Below are 17,910 nucleotides of genomic sequence, written 5' to 3' on the forward strand. Positions count from 1 at the left end.
AGGTCTCAAAGGATAAGCTTCAAATTTGCTTATCTCAACTAAAATACATTTATACATGTCATATCTAAAGATGGGCTACTGATTAACTTTGAAAGACTCAGAGGAATCCTATCTTTCCCTCTCCCAAAAAAGAAAGCAGCTTAGAGGATTCTGGGGTTTGACCTGATATTGTCAAAATTAGGTTCCAAATTTTCATTAATAGACCAGCCTCAATATGCCTCATTAAATTCAGATACACCTATGCTCAATTAATATTTGACAAAGGAGGCAAGATCATACAGTGGAGTAACGATGGTCTATTCAATAAATGGTGTTGGGAAAATTGGATAGATATATGCAGAAAAGTGAAACTAGACCAAAAACTTACACCATACACAAGAATAAACTCAAAATGGGTAAAAGACTTTAATGTAAGTCAGAAAAACACAAAAATCCTAGAAGAAACCATAGACAGCAAAATCTCCGATATCTCACACAGCAGAACCTAGGGCAAGAGAAACAAAGAAAAAAATAAACAAATGGAACTACATCAAACTAAAAAGCTTCTGCACAGCAAAAGAAACCAGCATCAAAATGAACAGGGAGCCAACTATATGAGGAAACATATTTGCCACTGATACATCTGATAAGGGTTTAATTTCCAAAATGCATAAAGTACTCATACAAGTCAACAAAAGGAAGACAAACAATCCAATTAAAACATTGGCAGAGGACCTGAATAGACTCTTCTCCAAAGAGGACATACAAATGGCCAAGAGAGATATGAAAAAATGCTCAACGTCACTAATCACCGGAGAGATGCAAACTGAAATGACAATGAGGTACCAGCTCACACCTGCCAGAATGACTACCATCATTAAATCAACAACCAGTGCTGGTGCTGGCGAGGATGTGGAACAAAGGGAACCCTCGTGCACTGCTGGTGGGAATACAGACTGGTGCAGTCACTGTGGAAAACAGTGTGGGGTTTCCTCAAAACATTAAAAACGGAACTGCCTCCTGGCTGGCATGGCTCAGTGGTTGAGCATCAACCTATGAATCAAGAGGTCACGGTTCAATTCCCTGTCAGGGCACATGCCCAGGTTGCAGGCTCAATCCCCAGTATGAAAATCTTAATTTGTGTACCTGCTAGTCTTTCCTACCTACTTGACAAAGATATTCTGATTATCAGTTGTGTTAATAAAGTTAACCCTTTGTTGGCCACACATTGGTCTTCTCCTACTATTAATATAAGCTTTAGTACTTTTTTTCTGGAAATATCTATTAATAGGACCCACTTTGGGCAAATACCTCCAAGAACATCTCCCCAATAATTCCCCTGAAGTAGCTATGAAAAAAATGGCCAACTATCCTGGGTGCAGAAGCCCAGGCTAGACATTTATGGACTCATATGGTTCCCTTGGATTTTGGATGGAAAATGTGATCTTCTACTTTGTATCTTAAAACCCAGGCACCTCGGTTAGATCCTAAGCTTAAATTCTCAGTGCAGTAAACTCTCAATTTTTCGGACCTAGGATTTAATGGACTTAGGATTTAACAGACAAAATTTCTGGCATGTAAGTCATATGGGAAAATTAAAACTCTGTTAATTTTAAAATATTTTTAACCAAGATTTGCTTAAAATTAAATTAACAGGTTATTTTTTGTTAATACTTCACTGTTATTTTTAACAAATTTTAGCAAATAGGCCATATGTTGGAAAAAACACTGTAGTAATTTTACTGACATAAATAAATATGACATATCTACAACTATAATCAAACATATTTAAACTAGAGGCCCAGTGCATGATTTAATCATGCACCTGGTGCACCAGCGGGCTGTCCGCCGGTGCCCCAGGCCTTCCGAAAGCCTCCGGCGCTGCGGAGGCTTTCGAAAGGCCTTGCGCCGGAGCAGACAGGCGGCCAGGTCCCCCGCTTTGGCCTTTGATCGCGGGGGACCTGTCCGGCTGGCTGTCCGCCGGCACCCCAGGCCTTCCGAAAGCCTCCGGCGCTGCGGAGGCTTTCGAAAGGCCTTGCGCCGGAGCAGACAGGCGGCCAGGTTCCCCGCTTTGGCCTTTGATCGCGGGGGACCTGTCCGGCTGGCTGTCCGCCGTCCGCCGGTGCCCCAGGCCTTCCGAAAGCCTCCGGCGCTGCGGAGGCTTTCGAAAGGCCTTGCGCCGGAGCAGACAGGCGGCCAGGTCCCCCGCTTTGGCCTTTGATCGCGGGGGACCTGTCCGGCTGGCTGTCCGCAGGCACCCCAGGCCTTCCGAAAGCCTCCGGCAGCCATGGTACAGACGCTGAGCTCGCGGCGCCAGAGGCGCCGCGAGCTCAGCGTCCTTCTGGCCCAATCAGCTACCCCGGCCACCCTGAGTCCCGCCCCTGCGCCTCCTGCTGGCCCAATCGTGGGCGTAGCGGAGTGATGGTAATTTACATATTACCATTTTATTATGTAGGATCTAAGAATCATCTCTCATAAACAATGTTTGGTGAATGATTAGCAAGTGATCACAGCACATCCTGTGTGGTAATCAGTTTTGTTGCTGCTTCGTATGACTTTCTGCAGCAGTTTTTGTTAATCCTCACCCGAGGATATTTTTTCATTGATTTTTAGAGAGAGTGGAAGAGAGAGGAGGAGGAGGAGGAGGAGGAGGAGGAGGAGGGGAGAGAGAGAGAAACATTTATTGATTGGTTCCCTTCCGAATGCACCCTGACCAGGGCCAGGGATTGAACCTGCAACCCAGGTACATGCCCTTAACCAGGAACTGAACCCTCAACCCTTCAGTGCCCAGGGGTTGGCGGCGGGGGGGGGGGTGGGGGGGGGGGTGTCACTCTAACCACTGAGAAACACTGGCCAGTGTGTCTGTAGCAGTTTTAATGGCATGCTGGTCTATGTTCCAATGTGTGCTAAGCCAGGCCCCAGCCGTGTGCATTTATTTACCCACAGTGACTGGTGAGTGCACCCATTTACTAGACCTATTCAGTATAGATTTAAATTTACAGTAATACATATAGAAAATGTTTCTGTAAAATTAAACTTTTCATACATACTTAATTTTAATTACACAAATGCGTCTAAATAACTAAAAACAGGCGAATTAGCTAATTTGTCAGTTTTCTAACATATGCATTTGGAAAACCTACTTTATTATAAAACAGGCTTTTGGCTTTAACAGACACCCCACCACCTGAATTAGTCCATTATATCGAGGTTTTACTATAGTTCAACTGGCTGGCATCGGGACTATTCTCAATAACACTAGAATACTTCCGATGGGAAGGCCGGTGGGCTCAGAGGTTAGAGTGACAACACCCCCCCCCCCCCCCCCCCCATCCCTAGGCACTGAAGGGTCGAGGGTTCAGTTCCTGGTCAAGGGCATGTACCTGGGTTGCAGGGCCCTTTGTCTTGAGGCTTTATCTCTCTCTTGCAGACAGGAATCTTATGGGAGGTCTCAGGGAGGGTCTCAGTGGAACAGTCATCAGTTTCTAGGTGTGCTCCTTCAGGGTCATGGTCTCCACTGATTGGTCACTGTTAGGGCAGGAGGTCATCAGTCATTGCAGCTGGTCCTGGCATCAGCCACCTGGTTTTTCTGCTTTTCTGAGCCTGGAGCTGAAATGTTATCTCTAGGGAGGTGACCTTCTGTATCTGCTATAAATTGCTGTCAGTTTGTTCAGCTACCTATCTCAGTTTCCCTATTCTACTTGTCCTGGCTTACTGGCCTATCTCAACCTCACTGACCTCATCTCCTACATTCAATCTTTAACACATCAAATATTATTGAGCACCTCTTGTGTGCCAGGCACTGCTCTAGACCCTAGGGATACAGCTTTGAACCAAACAACATGGACCAGCATTGCAACCATCTTCTTCAACAAGCCCATCCCCCCGGCAGGCCTTTGCACTCCCTGAAATTATCTTTTCCCCCCATTGATTTCTAGAGAGAGTGAAAGGGAGAGACAGAAAAACATCAATGAGAGAGAGACACATCGATTGGTTGCCTCTCAAAAACACCCTGACCCGGGCAGGGATCAATTCCGCAACCCAGGTATGTGCCCTTGATGGGGAATTGAACCGTTTGGTTCCAGCGCTGACATTCTAACCACTGAACCCACCAGCCATGGTCAGGACCATCTTAATTTATGACTTCATTTGCCTGTGGATAAGAGTTCAGGGAGGAGGCGGGGCCCATTTCTCTGTTGCTCAGAGCTGCATTCCTAGGTCTAAAAGAAAGTCTTGTTTGTAGTTAGACCTCAATAACAATTAGTTGAAAGAATATTAGCTAACATGCCTTTAACACTTGTTCTATATTCACCTGGCCCTGTTTTAGATTGTGTACACACGTGTACCTACTTAATCTTGAAAACTATCCCTATTTTACAAGAGTTAACAAAGGGACAGAGAAGCTAGGCTGTGAACTGTCAATATAAGAAGCATTCAAACCTATAGAGAATTTTCGTGAGTTTATTTGAGCCAAACGGTCAACAATTGCCGGGAAGCAAAAACTCAACGGATTGAGATAATGCTCCAGAGAATGGCAGTTTTGCATCTTATTTTATACATTGCAGTCAAAAGAGAAGATTTAAGTGGGTTACAGGAAATTCATTTGTGATTAAAGAGGTGGGAGAAAGCAAAGCGGGAAACCTCTGGGATTGGATAAAAAGTAAAATGGCCCTAACCAGTTTGGCTCAGTGGATAGAGCACCGGCCTTGGGACTGAAAGGTCCCAGGTTCGATTCTGGTCAAGGGGGCATGTACCTTGGTTGCGGGCACATCCCCAGTAGGGAGTGTGCAGGAGGCAGCTGATCGATGTTTCTCTCTCATCGATGTTTCTAACTCTCTCTCCCTCTCCCTTCCTCTCTGTAAAAAATTAATAAAATATATTTTTTTAAAAAGTAAAATGACAGACACATACTTTCTTTTACACAGGTGGTACAGGATAATTAACAGTCAACAATGAACAGAACAATAAATGAAGGGATTTATGGTCTCCAGAAAAGGGGAGTTACCCTGACATTCCAAAGGTATGCTATCCCAGATGCAAAAGATAGGCAGGCTGAGTTAAGGACAAGTTTGACTTTTGTCAGGAAAGATTCTATCCTAATTCATGGCTACCTGCCAAAAGTTTTCATTTCAAACCATCCTTTGTGGTTACTGTAGGCCTCTGAGTTTGCAAGGCTGCCCCAGAGTTTGTCAGGTGAGCAGGTGGCCCCTTCTTGTCCACAGAACTCAGGTAGCCTGGCTTCAGACTTGATGGCCCTCACCACTATACATGCTGCTCAAAAAATGAATGATTCAGCCGATCATTCAGACTGGCCTGGGTTCGAGTCCCAGCTCTGTCGCTTGTTAGCTGTGTGGCCTAGGATTTACCTCTCTGAACCTCCCATTCTTTATTGTGAGAGGTCAAGCCCCTCCTCCCAGTTCGCGGAGAAGATGCCCGGCGCTGGAGGAAACTGGCTCCAAGACACCTTGCGGGCACGCACAGGCAAACACGAAGGGAGCTGCCCGGACGGCTGGGAGCGTCTGGGAGCTGGACCCTGATAACAATGAAAAGGGAGATGGGACCTGGGATGGCAATGGCGAGGGGGGTGGGGGTGGGGGGGAGAACGCAGCGGGGCGGGGTGATCACCGCCAGGCTCCGGGTGTGGCCTCCCAGAGGCTGCCCAAGTCTCCCGCTTCCAGGTTCCCACAGTTTGTCCACGCCCTGTTTGGGGCCCCAGGCGCTGTCTCCGCCCCCCGCGAAAGTGAGAGACTGTAGAGAGCGTGTCCCCGACCCCAGGCGGCGGCGGTGGTCTGGGAGAAAGAAACCTGGCGGCGGGGAGAGGATCCTGCCGGGAGGCAAGGGTGGGGCGCTAGCTGCCCCGCCTCCCCGCACCTGCCTTAGCTGGGAAGGGAGCGTCCGGGAGCGTCCGGGAGCCGGGGAAGGAGCCAACCTGCGGAGATGGAGGCGGCCGGCACCTGGGCGCTGCTGCTGCTGCTGCTGCTGCTGCTGCTGTTGCTGCTGCTGCCGCTGGCGCTGCCCGCGACCCGGACCCGAGGTCGCCTGCCCCCCGGGCCCGCGCCGCTGCCGCTGCTGGGGAACCTCCTGCAGCTCCGGCCTGGGGCGCTGTACTTGGGGCTCTTGCGGGTGAGGAGCGGCGGGGTGCCCTGGTTAGGGGGGGAGGGGAGGGCCCGGTCCTGGACAGGGAGGGGCTGCGAGTAGAGAAACGAGAGTGGCGGGCAGAGAGGTCTTGGGGTGTCCTAGGGAGGAGGCCAGCACGGGTCCCAGGCAGAGGGGCCGCGGGGCCCTGGGGTGGGGCGGCGGCAGGGACCCAGGACCGGGCGTTGCCTGGGGAGAGATGGGCAGAACTGTGGAGCGGGCGAGCAGCAGGGAAGCGGGATCCAGGAGCCGGGGGGGTCCTGGGGCGGCGGGGAGCGGGCAGGGAGGCTGGGAGCCGGGAGAGACGCTGGTAGTGCGATGGTGTTGGGTTTGTCCCGGGGGAGGAACCGCTGGGGAGATACCGGTGAGCTCTCCTAAGGACGGGCAGAGGAGAGGAAGGGGTCCCTGGGGGGGAGTGGAGGCAGCGGCTGGAGGCTTCCAGGAATCTGCCTGCAGAGCACAGAGGGGTGGAGGTGAGGGGCAGGTGGAGCTGCGAGCTCCTGGGACAGAGAAGGGTAGGAGGGCAAGAAAGAACGTGAGGCGGTCCCAACCTTTGGGGGTGGGGAGCGGGTGGAAGAAGCCAGAGACGCCCCATTCCACAGGAATCTGGGCGCCTTCCAGGCATGGGGGGGCGGGGGGGGGGGGGCGGTGTCCTGGGGAGGGATGGTAGATGCTCAGCAGTCTGTGCTTCAGAATTTGAGGATTTAGCAGCGGCAGAAAAGGGTGGCTGCGTGGTGGGTGCGGAGAGTTGAGGAGCTAATGGGAGGCCAGAGCTGCAGCTACCCTTTTCTGCCGCCTCGCGCCTGAACTGGGAGGGGAGGGGAGGGGAGGGGAGGGGAAGGGAGGGGAGGGTTCTGGGTTGCCCCAAGTCAGAAGTTAGGCTCTGCAGGAGGTGAGAGGATAGCGGCTGGCCAGGGCTGGGGGGAGAGTTTGCACACCTGGGGGGGGGGGGGGTGGGGAGTAGTTTCTAGCAGGTGGCGGATCCAGCGACAGGGCCCATGACGGAGACTTGGAGACTGGAAGAGGCACCACCCCCTTTTCTCTCCCTGCCCGCAGCTGAGTAAGAAGTACGGGCCGGTGTTCACCGTGCACCTGGGACCCTGGCGGCGCGTGGTGGTCCTGGTTGGGCACGAGGCTGTGCAGGAGGCCCTGGGAGGTCAGGCTGAGGAGTTCAGTGGGCGCGGGATGTTGGCAAACCTGGACCCCACCTTTGACGGCCATGGTGAGTCATGAGTGGAGCCTGCTTCCGCGTGCTTGTGACCTTCCTGCCGGGCGTAGTGCCGCTGGGCCTCTGTTTCCTCACCCATAAAATGGGATGATAATAGTGCCTGGACAGGGGGTCGCAGCGAGGACTGAATGAGGACTGGGCTTTGCGCAAAGCCAGCACTCGGTAGTCACCAGGGTGCCGGAGGGTTATCTCTGGTCCAGGTGCAACCCCCAGGGCTGGGAGGGAGAGGCAGACTTTCCAGGCACTGGGCCTTAACTGATGTGTAAACACCAAATGTAGAAACCATTATCTGTGCTGAGGCTGAACGCCAAGAGTCCCGCACAGCAGTGACTAAACAGCCCGGTCTGGCTCTCCCCACAGAGCCTCACCCGTGGGGAGCCAGACCTGTCACCAGAAAGTGACCGTCTGGAGAGGTCCAGAATGAGGGAGGGGCTGGCAGAGGGGTCAGGGCCAGGATGGGGGAAGCCCTGGGACTCTAGGAATAGGAGGAGGCTCTTGACCCAGCCTGCTTGCTGGGGGTGTCTTCCTGAAAGGCGGGGTATCTGAGCGGAGACTCACGGAATGAGTGAGAAAGGTGTTCCTGGAGACCAGCCAGAACAAAAGCATGGACGTGAGAGGTGTTCCCCCATTCGGCTGACAAGTTTTCATTATGCACTGGGTACTGGGGATACAGAGGTAGCTGAGCTAGATGAGGTGTCCCCCTTACAGTGTGGCGGGAGAATGGGGAGAATTGGGAGAAATCTGGGAAGGCTTCTCAGAGGAGATGACATTTGAGTGGAGACAGGAAGGATCAATGGAGTTAGTTCAGGGAGGATGGAGAGCTGAGTGATCCAGGCAGGGGGGACAGGCGTAGAGGGGGAATCCTGACACCTCTGAGGAAGTGAGAGAAGGCAGTGTGATTGTAGCGGGATGAGTAATGAAGCTGAAGTCAGCAGCGTCAGGTCGTGCAGGGCCTGAGTCCTGCCACCGCGTTTGGGCTTTGGGTTTTCTGGAGGAGCAAGAGATATTAAGCAGGGAAAGGGTACAGAGTTAGAAAGGTCCCTGATTGCTGTGTGGGAGCCCAGGGAGGGGACTGGGCTGGATCATGGCTAGGGCCTTGGGGTTGGAATGGGGGGGGGGGGGGGGGGGCTGGAGAGGAATCCATGGCTCCAAACAGGGATACGTGTGGCGGGGCTAAGAATAGGGAGGAGAGATGCTGAGGTGACACTGTGGAGGGGTAGGTGGGTGGGGGGTGGGGGGACACCTGGGTGGTGGCATCCAAGAGGCCATTACAGGCCAGAATTCTACAAGCGGGAACACTGAGCTCAGAGCAGGGACCGGTCTGTCCAGGGCAGGTCTCTAAGATGAGGGCGGAAAACTGCCACTCCATCCTCTTCCCTCCCTGTTCAACCTCCAGACAACGTGGGGCAGGGACCACACAGTACTTCATAAATGTTAATGGAAGGAAGGACGAAGAGGAAGGAAGGATAAAAATATGGGTGGGTGAAAAGAGGAGTAAAAAGATGAAGGAAGGAAGGAAGGAAGGAAGGAAGGAAGGAAGGAAGGAAGGAAGGAAGGAAGGAAGGAAGGAAAGAAGGAAGGAAAGAAGGAGTCTTCACTCACCTGGTTGCTCACAGAACAGGAGCCTGGATGATCCCAGTTACCAACTTCTCAGGAAAATGTCACCCCTGCCCCAAGGACAGGTAGTTATTAAGCACCTACTGAGTCCTTATCTCTGGACTCGTGTATGTGGCCTCAGGACAGGCCCGAAGAACCCCCTCTGGGCACTTCACTGGGAGGAAGGGGTGGTCCTGAGGAATGGAGAGAGGGGCCAGTCCCTCCTTGAGTCTAGCCTCCCGTGCAGGGGTTCTCTTCTCCAATGGGGAGCGGTGGAGGCAGCTGAGGAGATTCACCCTGCTCGCTCTGCGGGACCTGGGCATGGGGAAGCGAGAAGGCGAGGAGCTGATCCAGGCTGAGGCCCGGTGTCTGGTGGAGGCCTTCCAGGGAACAGCAGGTGAGCAGGGCAGGGGCAGCCAGGGGTCCCTGGGGTCCTGAGTGAGTGTTGGGGAGGACCCTCCCATGACGGCTGGGCTGGGGCTCTATGCACCTCCACCTCTAGCTCCTCCTTCACCTCTGTCACTGTCCTGCTGTCTCCCTGAGAGAGTCTCTGTGTCCCTGGTATCGTCACAGCACTTTTCTGCCTTTTTCTCTCTCCACTTGTTTTTCTCCCTGTAAATTTCTCTGTCTCTCTCCTTGCCTGTCTGTGCCCCTATTTGTCTCTTTCTCTCTGTCCTTGTCTGTTTCTCTGTCCCTGTCCGTCTGTCTCTGTCTCGATGCCTTTCTCTTGGTGATTGTTTCCGGCCCCCATGGAGTCGGTCCTCTCCGATTCCATCACAACACTCCTCCTTGCCCCCTCCCCACCAGGACAGCCATTTGACCCCTCGCTGCTGCTGGCCCAGGCCACCTCCAACATTGTCTGCTCCCTCACCGTGGGCCGCCGTTTCCCCTACGAGAATAAGGAGTTCCAGGCTGTGGTCCAGGCTGCTGGAGGCATCCTGCTGGGGATCAGCTCCCCTTGGGGCCAGGTAAGCCGTGAGACCCCTCTCTAACCACTTTCCCCCAAACGTTCCTGCCTCCCTCCCTCCTCCAGGTAACCCCCAGAGCACCCCATCCCCCTGCCCCTCCACCTTGAGGCAGGGCCAGGCCCCATGGAAACAGCTGCCCTTCTCCCCCGCAGACCTATGAGATGTTCTCCTGGCTCCTGCAGCGCCTCCCAGGCTCCCAAACCCAGCTCCTCGGCCATGTGGGCACCCTGGCCGCCTTCGCCATTGAGCAGGTGCAGCGGCACCAGGGAAGCCTGGACCCCTCGGGCCCTGCACGCGATGTTGTGGATGCCTTCCTGCTGAAGATGGCAAAGGTGGGGGAAGGTGGAGGTTTGGAGGCGCTCCTGAATGGGGATGGTGGCCTGGCTGCCTGCCACCCAGGTGTGTCTGTGCATGTGTGTGCACATCGCCTCTTTCTGGTGCATTGTTCTCTCTGCCTCTCCCCACCCCACTTCCTGAGTATCCGAGTCTCCTGCATTTCTCCTTTCTCCTCCCTCCAACCTCACCCCCATGCCCAGGGACCTGCCACTAGCAATGGCCACCATTGCTTCACCCCACCCCCGACCCCTGGTCCCCCTACCCACACAGGACACTTCCTGAGACTTAGTCATTTCCTTATGAAACCTTGCATTAGCCCATTATACTGATAAAGTCTGCTTTATTAATTATATAAGAACAATTTGTTGTTATGTGAGAAAATGAGCATTCAGGGGACTCCTGTGGAAATAAGTAGTTTTGCATTGTACAGACTTTGGAATTATGGGAGCTATTCAGGGCCACATCCTTTGAATAAATGCAGCCTCCTTGTTCATGGAGAGAGAATTTTTTCTTATCTGTGTGGCCCCAATTCTTTCTTATTTATTTTTAATTTAAAAAATAATTGTAGTAAAGTACACATAACATAAATTCACCATCTTAACCATTTTTGAGTGTACGGTTCACTAGTGTTAAGTGTGTTTATATTGTTGTGCAACCAAATACTCCTTCCAACTTGCAAAGCTGAAGTGCTATCCTCTCAACATCGCCCCATTCCCCCGGCCCCAGCTCCCGGCAAGCACCAATCTATTTTCTGTCTTCATTAATTTGCCTTCTCTGGGTGCCTCATGTAAGTGGAACCATACAGTATTAGATCTTTTTAACTACTTTATTTCATTTAGCATAATGTCCTCAGGTCCATCTACGTTGTAGCATATGATGGGATTTCCTTTCTTTTTTTTTTTTTAGTATATTTTTATTGATTTCAGAGAGAAAGGCAGAGGGAGAGAGAGATTAGAAACATCAATAATGAGAGAGAATCATCGATTGGCTGCCTTTTGCACACCCCACACTGGGGATCAAGCCCACAACCCAGGCATGTGCCCTGACCAGGAATTGAACTGTGACCTCCTGGTTCATAGGTCGACGCTCCAACACTGAGCCACACTAGCTGGGCAAGGGATATCCTTTCCTTTTAAGGCTGAATCCTATTCCATTGTATGGATAGACCACGTTTCATGTATGCATCCATCCAGCGAGAGGTACGTGGCTTACTTCCACCTTTTAGCTACTGTGGCTCACACCACCGTGAATATGAGCGCACAAATAATCTCTTCGAGACCCTGCTTTCAGTCCTTTGGAGGTAAGTCCAGAAGTGGAATTGCTGGATCGTATCATTATTCTATTTGAATTTTTCTGAGAAACTGCGATACCATTTTCCAGAGCAGCTGCACCATTTTCCATTCTCACCAACGGCGACCGAGGTTCCCATTTCCCCACGTCCCCACCAACACTTGTCATTTTCTGTTTGCGTGTTTATGGTGGCCATTCTCTTTCATTTTTAAAAGCATTCCAACCAGACAGAATACTATCAAGAGCCCACATCCTGGCTTTTCCAAACATTTATTTGAACTCCTTGACCAAACTTGAACTCGCGGTGCTGCCCCACGCCCAGCTGGGCGGCCCCCGCCACCGGCAGGTTGTGTTCTCCGAGCCCCTCTGCCCGGTTTCTTCCAGGAGGAACGTGATCCAAACACAGAATTCACTGACAAGAACATGTTGATGACTGTCATCTATCTGCTGTTCGCGGGGACGGTGACCATCAGCACCACGGTCCGCTACACCCTCCTGCTCCTGCTGAAATACCCTCAGGTCCAAGGTAGGAAGCCTTTTCGGCCCGCCAGGCCCTGGGAACAGAAGCGAGGGCTGGAGAGGAAGAATGTTCAGGAGAGTGGGCAGCCTGAGCCAGAGCCTGGAGGTGACCATGAGCCCGGCACCTGGGGGGTCGGAGGAGCGAGAAGCCGAGGGACTGCTGGCTGTCGGATGAGGCGTAGTGAGAAATGAGGCAGGCGATGTCTCGGGGCCTTGTCCCTGGGCAATGGGGATCCATGGGAGGATGTTGGGGGGAGGAGGGGGGGTCAAATCAGCATTTTATTTTATTTTATTTTAAAATATATTTTATTGATTTTTTACAGAGAGGAAGAGAGAGGGATAGAGAGTTAGAAACATCGATGAGAGAGAAACATCAATCAGCTGCCTCTTGCACACCCCCTACTGGGGATGTGCCCGCAACCAAGGTACATGCCCTTGACCGGAATCGAACCTTGGGCCCTTGAGTCCGCAGGCCGACGCTCTATCCACTGAGCCAAACCGGTTTCGGCCAAATCAGCATTTTAGAAAAACTCTTTGGGCTTCCATGAAGTAGGAGGGAAGCCTGGGTAGGAACCCGGGTGGGAGAGGACAGGGCTGGGTCAAGCTGTGGGGAGAAAAGAGGGGGCCACGTAGACAGGGGGTAGAGAAGGATGGGGAGGGAGACATCCAGAGACAGGCCCAGGGCTCTGGCCAGGGGCCCGGGGGCCCGGGGGGCCACCCCGAGATGGGAACAGAAAGGATGAGAGACTGTCTCAGGGAAGACATGAGGCCAGTTTGGGACACCTTGAGTGTGAGGGGCCTGGGACCACCTGTGAGGAGGCACCCAGGAGGGTCGGGACAGGAGATGAAAAACCAATTGGGGTCCTGAGAGCACAGGCAGGAACTGAAGCTGGGATGGTGAGGAGCAGTATAGGGCTGGTAATAGGCCCCAAGGAGCCCTGACCGGTGTGGCTCAGTGGATAGAGCATCAGCCTGCGGACTGAAGGGTCCCAGGTTCAATTCCAGTCAAGGGCATGTACCTTGGTTGCGGGCACAGCCCCAGTAGGGGGTGTGCAGGAGGCAGCTGATCGATGTTTCTCTCTCATCGATGTTTTTAACTCTCTATCCCTCTCCCTTCCTCTCTGTAAAAAGTCAATAAAATATATGAAAAAACAAAACAAAACAACACACTTCATAAAAAAAAAAAAAGCCCCAAGGAACCCCAGCGTCTCACGTTGGCCAGATAAAGGCTGTTGAGCCAGTGGAGTGGGCTGACCTGGAAGATGGAACTTGAGGTCCGATGGCCTTGGTGGAATAGAGTCAGCTGTGGTTTCAGCGCTCTGGGCCTCAGTTTCCCCATTTGGGAAATGGGGATAGATCCTGGTACCCAGCTCACAGAACTGCTGAGGGAGTTAAGACAGGAGAGAAGCAATGCCCAGCACACAGGATGTGTGGGACCCGGGCTCAGGGAGGGCTGGGGGGATTATCCTCTTACCCACCAGCCTCATCCCTAACCACAGCTGCTCAAGAAGATGGGGTTTCCAGGGAGAGGTCCCTACCCCTCCTCTGACCTCCAGTCCTCCTCTTCTTGCGGGCAGAGCGCGTGCACGAGGAACTGACAAGGGAGCTGGGTGCTGGCCGGGCGCCAGGCCTGGGGGACCGAGCTCGCCTCCCATACACGGACGCGGTTCTGCATGAGGCGCAGCGGCTGCTGGCACTGGTGCCCATGGGGATACCCCGAGCCCTCACGAGGACCACCTGCTTCCGAGGGTACACCCTGCCCCAGGTGGGTCTGCCATGCAGCCATGCCCAGTGGTATATCTGCCTTAGGCCTAAGTCTGTTGTTATCTGTGTCTCTCTGGCTTTTTCTGGATCTTGGTCTTTCTCTTTCTGTATCTTTCTCCTCTCTTCTCCTTCTCCTCCTCCTCTTCTTTCTCTTTCTCCTTCTCCTCCCTCCTCTTTCTCCTCCTCCCCATCTCAGTTCCCGTCCCTTCGCTAGAGGGCAACTTGGAGCCAGCACCACCAGGGGGCGATGTCTCCTCAGAAACCTAAGGTTCCTTCTGACAAACTGCTTCCTTCTTGAGCTTCATTGTAGTAGAATCAATCCTTGGCAATTGCAATCCAGTCTTTTATCTGGGACCTTCGGCAAATCACTCCCCCCTCTGAGCCTCCATCTACCCCTCTTCTAAACTGGGAAAGGTAATAGTATTAACCAGGATTGCAAGGAATCTTATGAGGCTATGCTTGTAAAGCACCAACGTGGCTCTCGGTACCTGCGGGGTCGGGGGGAGTGGTGGGGGCGATGGCAGTCTTGTGCATGAGGCAGCAGCAGGGACTATTGTTAACACAGTGACTGTGCAATGACAACCACTACTGATGGTGACAAAAACAGTAATAATGATTGAGGACCTGCTCTGTGCCAGGTGTTTAAATTTCAGAGCAATCCTACACCACTAACATGCCCATCTTACAGATGAGAACTGAGGCCTTGAAAGGTTAGAAGAGCCCTAGCTGGTTTGGCTCAGTGGATAAGAGCATCGGCCTGTGGACTAAAGTGTCCCAGGTTCGATTCTGGGCAAGAGAACATGCCTAGGTTGTGGGCTCGATCCCCCAGTGGGGGGCGTGCAGGAGGCAGCTGATCGATGGTTCTCTCTCATCATTGATGTTTCCATGTCTCTATTCCTCTCCCTTCCTCTCTAAGATCAATAAAAATATATATATTTTTAAAAAGGTTAGAAGCCTTGCCAGGCTCACCCAGCCCACAAGTGGTCAGGGAAAGATATTAACCCAAGCCTATGCTTTAACCACTGCTATCTGCCTTTCTCTTATTTTAATAGCAACAGCATGACCCTATCTTTTCCGGTAGCCCCCTCACCTCCCCAGCTCAGAGCCCATTAGCCAGAGTTCCTAGCAATGGAAGTCCCTCGCTCTCCTCACTCCCTACCTTCCTTCACCCTCCAACACAGTCCTGGGAACATGGCAACTCTGATCTCAGCTGAAGGGGCTGCCACTCTCCCTGAACTTGGGCAGAGGGAGCCTTTGTACACAGCCCTCACCCACCTGCCCTTGCCTTCACCTCCTGAAGACCAGAGTGGCAAAGAGCTGAACTCCAGGCCTCCAGAATCACAGCATACCTCAAAGTTTAAAACAATCCTATATTCCTATATAATAAAAGGCTAATATGCAAATTGATCCAAGGGTGGAATGACTGGCTGTTATCGCACTGACCACCAGGGGGCAAACACTCAACGGAGGAGCTGACCCCTGGTGGTCAGTGCGCTTCCACAGGGGGAGTGCCGCTCAGCCAGAAGCTGGGCTCATAGTGGGGAGCTGGCCTAAGCTGGCATTCGGGCATCCCCCAAGGGCTCCCAGACTGGGAGAGGGCGCAGGCAGGGCTGAGGAACGCCCCCTCCCCCACCCACCCCCCCGCCCAAGTGCACAAATCTCGTGCACCAGGCCTCCACTTTAAAAATAACAAGCTCTGGCTCTAGCCGGTTTGGCTCAGTGAATAGAGCATTGGCCTATGGACTGAAGGGTCCCTGGTTCGATTCCCAGTCAGGGCACATGCCTGGGTTGCAGGCTCAATCCCCCGTAGGAAAAGTGCAAGAGGCAGCTGATCAATGATTCTCCCTCATCATTGATATTTCTAACTCTCTCTCCCTCTCCTTTCCTCTCTGAAATCAATAAAATATGTATTAAAAAAATAAAAATAGCCCTGGCTGGTTTGGCTTAGTGGATAGAGCATTGGCCTGTGGACTGGAGGGTCCCCGGTTCAATTCCAGTCAAGGGCACATGCTCAGGTTGCAGGCTCCATCCCCAGTGTGGGGTGTGCAGGAGGCAGCCGATCGATGATTCCCTCTCATCATTGATGTTTCTGTCTCTATCTCCCTCTCCCTTCCTCTCTGAAATCAATAAAAATATAATAAATAAATAAATAAATAGAAATAACAAGCTCTGCTGTGTCAAATGTTGCCTTGGGCAAGTTGCTTAAGTTCCTTGGGCCTCAGTTTTCCCATCTTTAAAATGGGGATCTCATTAGTCACTGCTTCCTAGGCTTGTTAAAACCTATAGTGAGTTTATATGTATGTTTGTGTGTGTGTAAGCGGAAGACATGTACCAGTTACATGTGGGGTAATATACACAAAATGCTTAATAAACTGCTTGGTCCATACTAAGCTTGTTACATGTCGATGCTATTACGTTTCGTAAACTGGTGTCCGCGACAGTGCAGATTCCCGCGCTCAGCCGGCCAGAACCTGGTGGTGGAAGGTATTTGTAGTTCTGTTATGATTTCCCCTCAGGGCACTGAGGTCTTCCCCCTCCTGGGCTCTGTCCTGCATGACCCCGAAGTCTTCACGCAGCCAGAGGAGTTCAACCCAGGCCGATTTCTGGATGCAGATGGAAGGTTCAAGAAGCAGGAGGCATTCCTGCCCTTCTCCTTAGGTATCTACTGGGCTGGCTCCTGCCCACCCACTGGCTGGGGTGTGCGGAGGCCAGCCCAGCCCCATCTCCCTCTTCCCTCCAGGGAAGCGCGTCTGCCCTGGGGAGGGCCTGGTTCGAGCGGAGCTGTTCCTTCTCGTCACCACCATCCTGCAGGCCTTCTCCCTGGACAGCCCGTGCCCAGTGGGCGCCCTGAGTCTCCAGCCAGCTGTCAGTGGCCTGTTCAACATCCCTCCAGCCTTCCAGCTGCAAGTTCGGCCCCGCTGACCTCCATCCCACCCCATCGGGTGGAACAAATGAAGGAGAGGGCATTGGGAGGTAGCAGCCTCGACCTTGGGCCTGGACATGACTGTGTCCAGAGCCTTGTCTACACCACGGGAACCCACATTCACACACCTGTAGCTGTTTTTGAGAGTCAGTCACACAGATACTCGTCCACAGGGCCACACTCACGGAACCGCACACCCAGACACCACCACAGGGCAACTCAGCCACACAAGCTTTCTATAGACATAAACTCAGTCTTTCTGGAGTCGTAGGCACATGCCCAGATAACCCACCAACATGCATACAACGTAAGTCCCCTGGACTCACAGCCCATGTGTGGGAGTTCAGCTGCCACCAAAACCGCCACCGTATTCTCGGCCCACAGGCCCTCTTCGCTCCTCACACTTAACAGGTCCACCGTCTCTAGGAGTCTGGGGCAGGGAGCATGCACCTTCCTGGGTCATGTCACCTCCCAGAGAGACTGTCCTCAGCCCTCCAGCGACCACACCTTATGCAGGCACGGGACTCACCAGCCACGCGCTCCCAACCACTGGGCCACACAGCCAGCTCACACCTGGCCTCGTCCTGACTCCCAGATATCTTCCTGCTGAGACAGTCACCCCCTGGCCTTCGCACCTTCAGCCTTCAAGGACCCTTTCCAAGCACCCTGGTCCCCAAATTCTCCCAAATACGAACCTACCCCCATTGTGCAGTTACACACACAGAGCTGGAACCAAGTAAACTAGGACACATGGGGACCCTCGGACCAGATTGTATAACCATGTTGAAAGGCTCTCCTCAACACACACTGACCCACCGTCCCTACTCCAAGTCCCACGTAGAAACGGGGGGAGGGGCTAGAGGAACAAGTGGGGGACAGATTCCAGCTCCCCGTGTCAGGGAAGAGACCAGATCTGCTGGCCTTGTGACTCGAAGGTCCCTGTTTTGTAATAAAAGTTTGTTTCTGGCCTGTGGGCCAGCCCCGTGGCAGAGCCTGGTGTGTGTGTGTGTGTGACAGTGTCTGACATTGTGAGTAAGGGGCGGGGATGGGGGCGTCCACCCCTCCCTGGAGGCTGGGCGGGAGCTGAAAAACATGGCCCCCGCCCACCCTGGCTGTTGACATCACTACCAGATGTGGGGAGGAGGGGCCTGTCCTGGGCTTACTTCCCGGGA

The 17,910-nt window shown here is 52.9% G+C and overlaps 1 protein-coding gene across 1 annotated transcript; it reads left to right on the plus strand.

The window, feature by feature from the left end:
* The first annotated feature begins 5,725 nt into the window (after nucleotides 1-5,725).
* Nucleotides 5,726-17,701, plus strand: CYP2S1 (cytochrome P450 family 2 subfamily S member 1). Its single transcript, XM_079759836.1, has 9 exons — nucleotides 5,726-6,102; nucleotides 7,171-7,336; nucleotides 9,186-9,335; nucleotides 9,746-9,906; nucleotides 10,059-10,238; nucleotides 11,917-12,058; nucleotides 13,629-13,816; nucleotides 16,332-16,473; nucleotides 16,556-17,701. Exons 1-9 carry the CDS (start codon nucleotides 5,917-5,919, stop codon nucleotides 16,735-16,737), a joined length of 1,497 nt encoding a protein of 498 aa, XP_079615962.1. The 5' UTR covers nucleotides 5,726-5,916; the 3' UTR covers nucleotides 16,738-17,701.
* Nucleotides 17,702-17,910: the final 209 nt, after the last annotated feature.

Source organism: Cnephaeus nilssonii (assembly GCF_951640355.1).
Source record: "Cnephaeus nilssonii genome assembly, chromosome: 20".
NCBI classification, from domain to species: Eukaryota; Metazoa; Chordata; class Mammalia; order Chiroptera; family Vespertilionidae; genus Cnephaeus; species Cnephaeus nilssonii.

Bases quoted from the DNA above. Each gene is read 5' to 3' on its own strand.
- CYP2S1 (XM_079759836.1), top strand. From the start codon at position 5,917: ATGGAGGCGGCCGGCACCTGGGCGCTGCTGCTGCTGCTGCTGCTGCTG. The intron at 9,907-10,058 runs GTAAGCCGTGAG...TCTCCCCCGCAG, and splicing joins TCAGCTCCCCTTGGGGCCAG to ACCTATGAGATGTTCTCCTG. The intron at 12,059-13,628 runs GTAGGAAGCCTT...TCTTGCGGGCAG, and splicing joins GAAATACCCTCAGGTCCAAG to AGCGCGTGCACGAGGAACTG.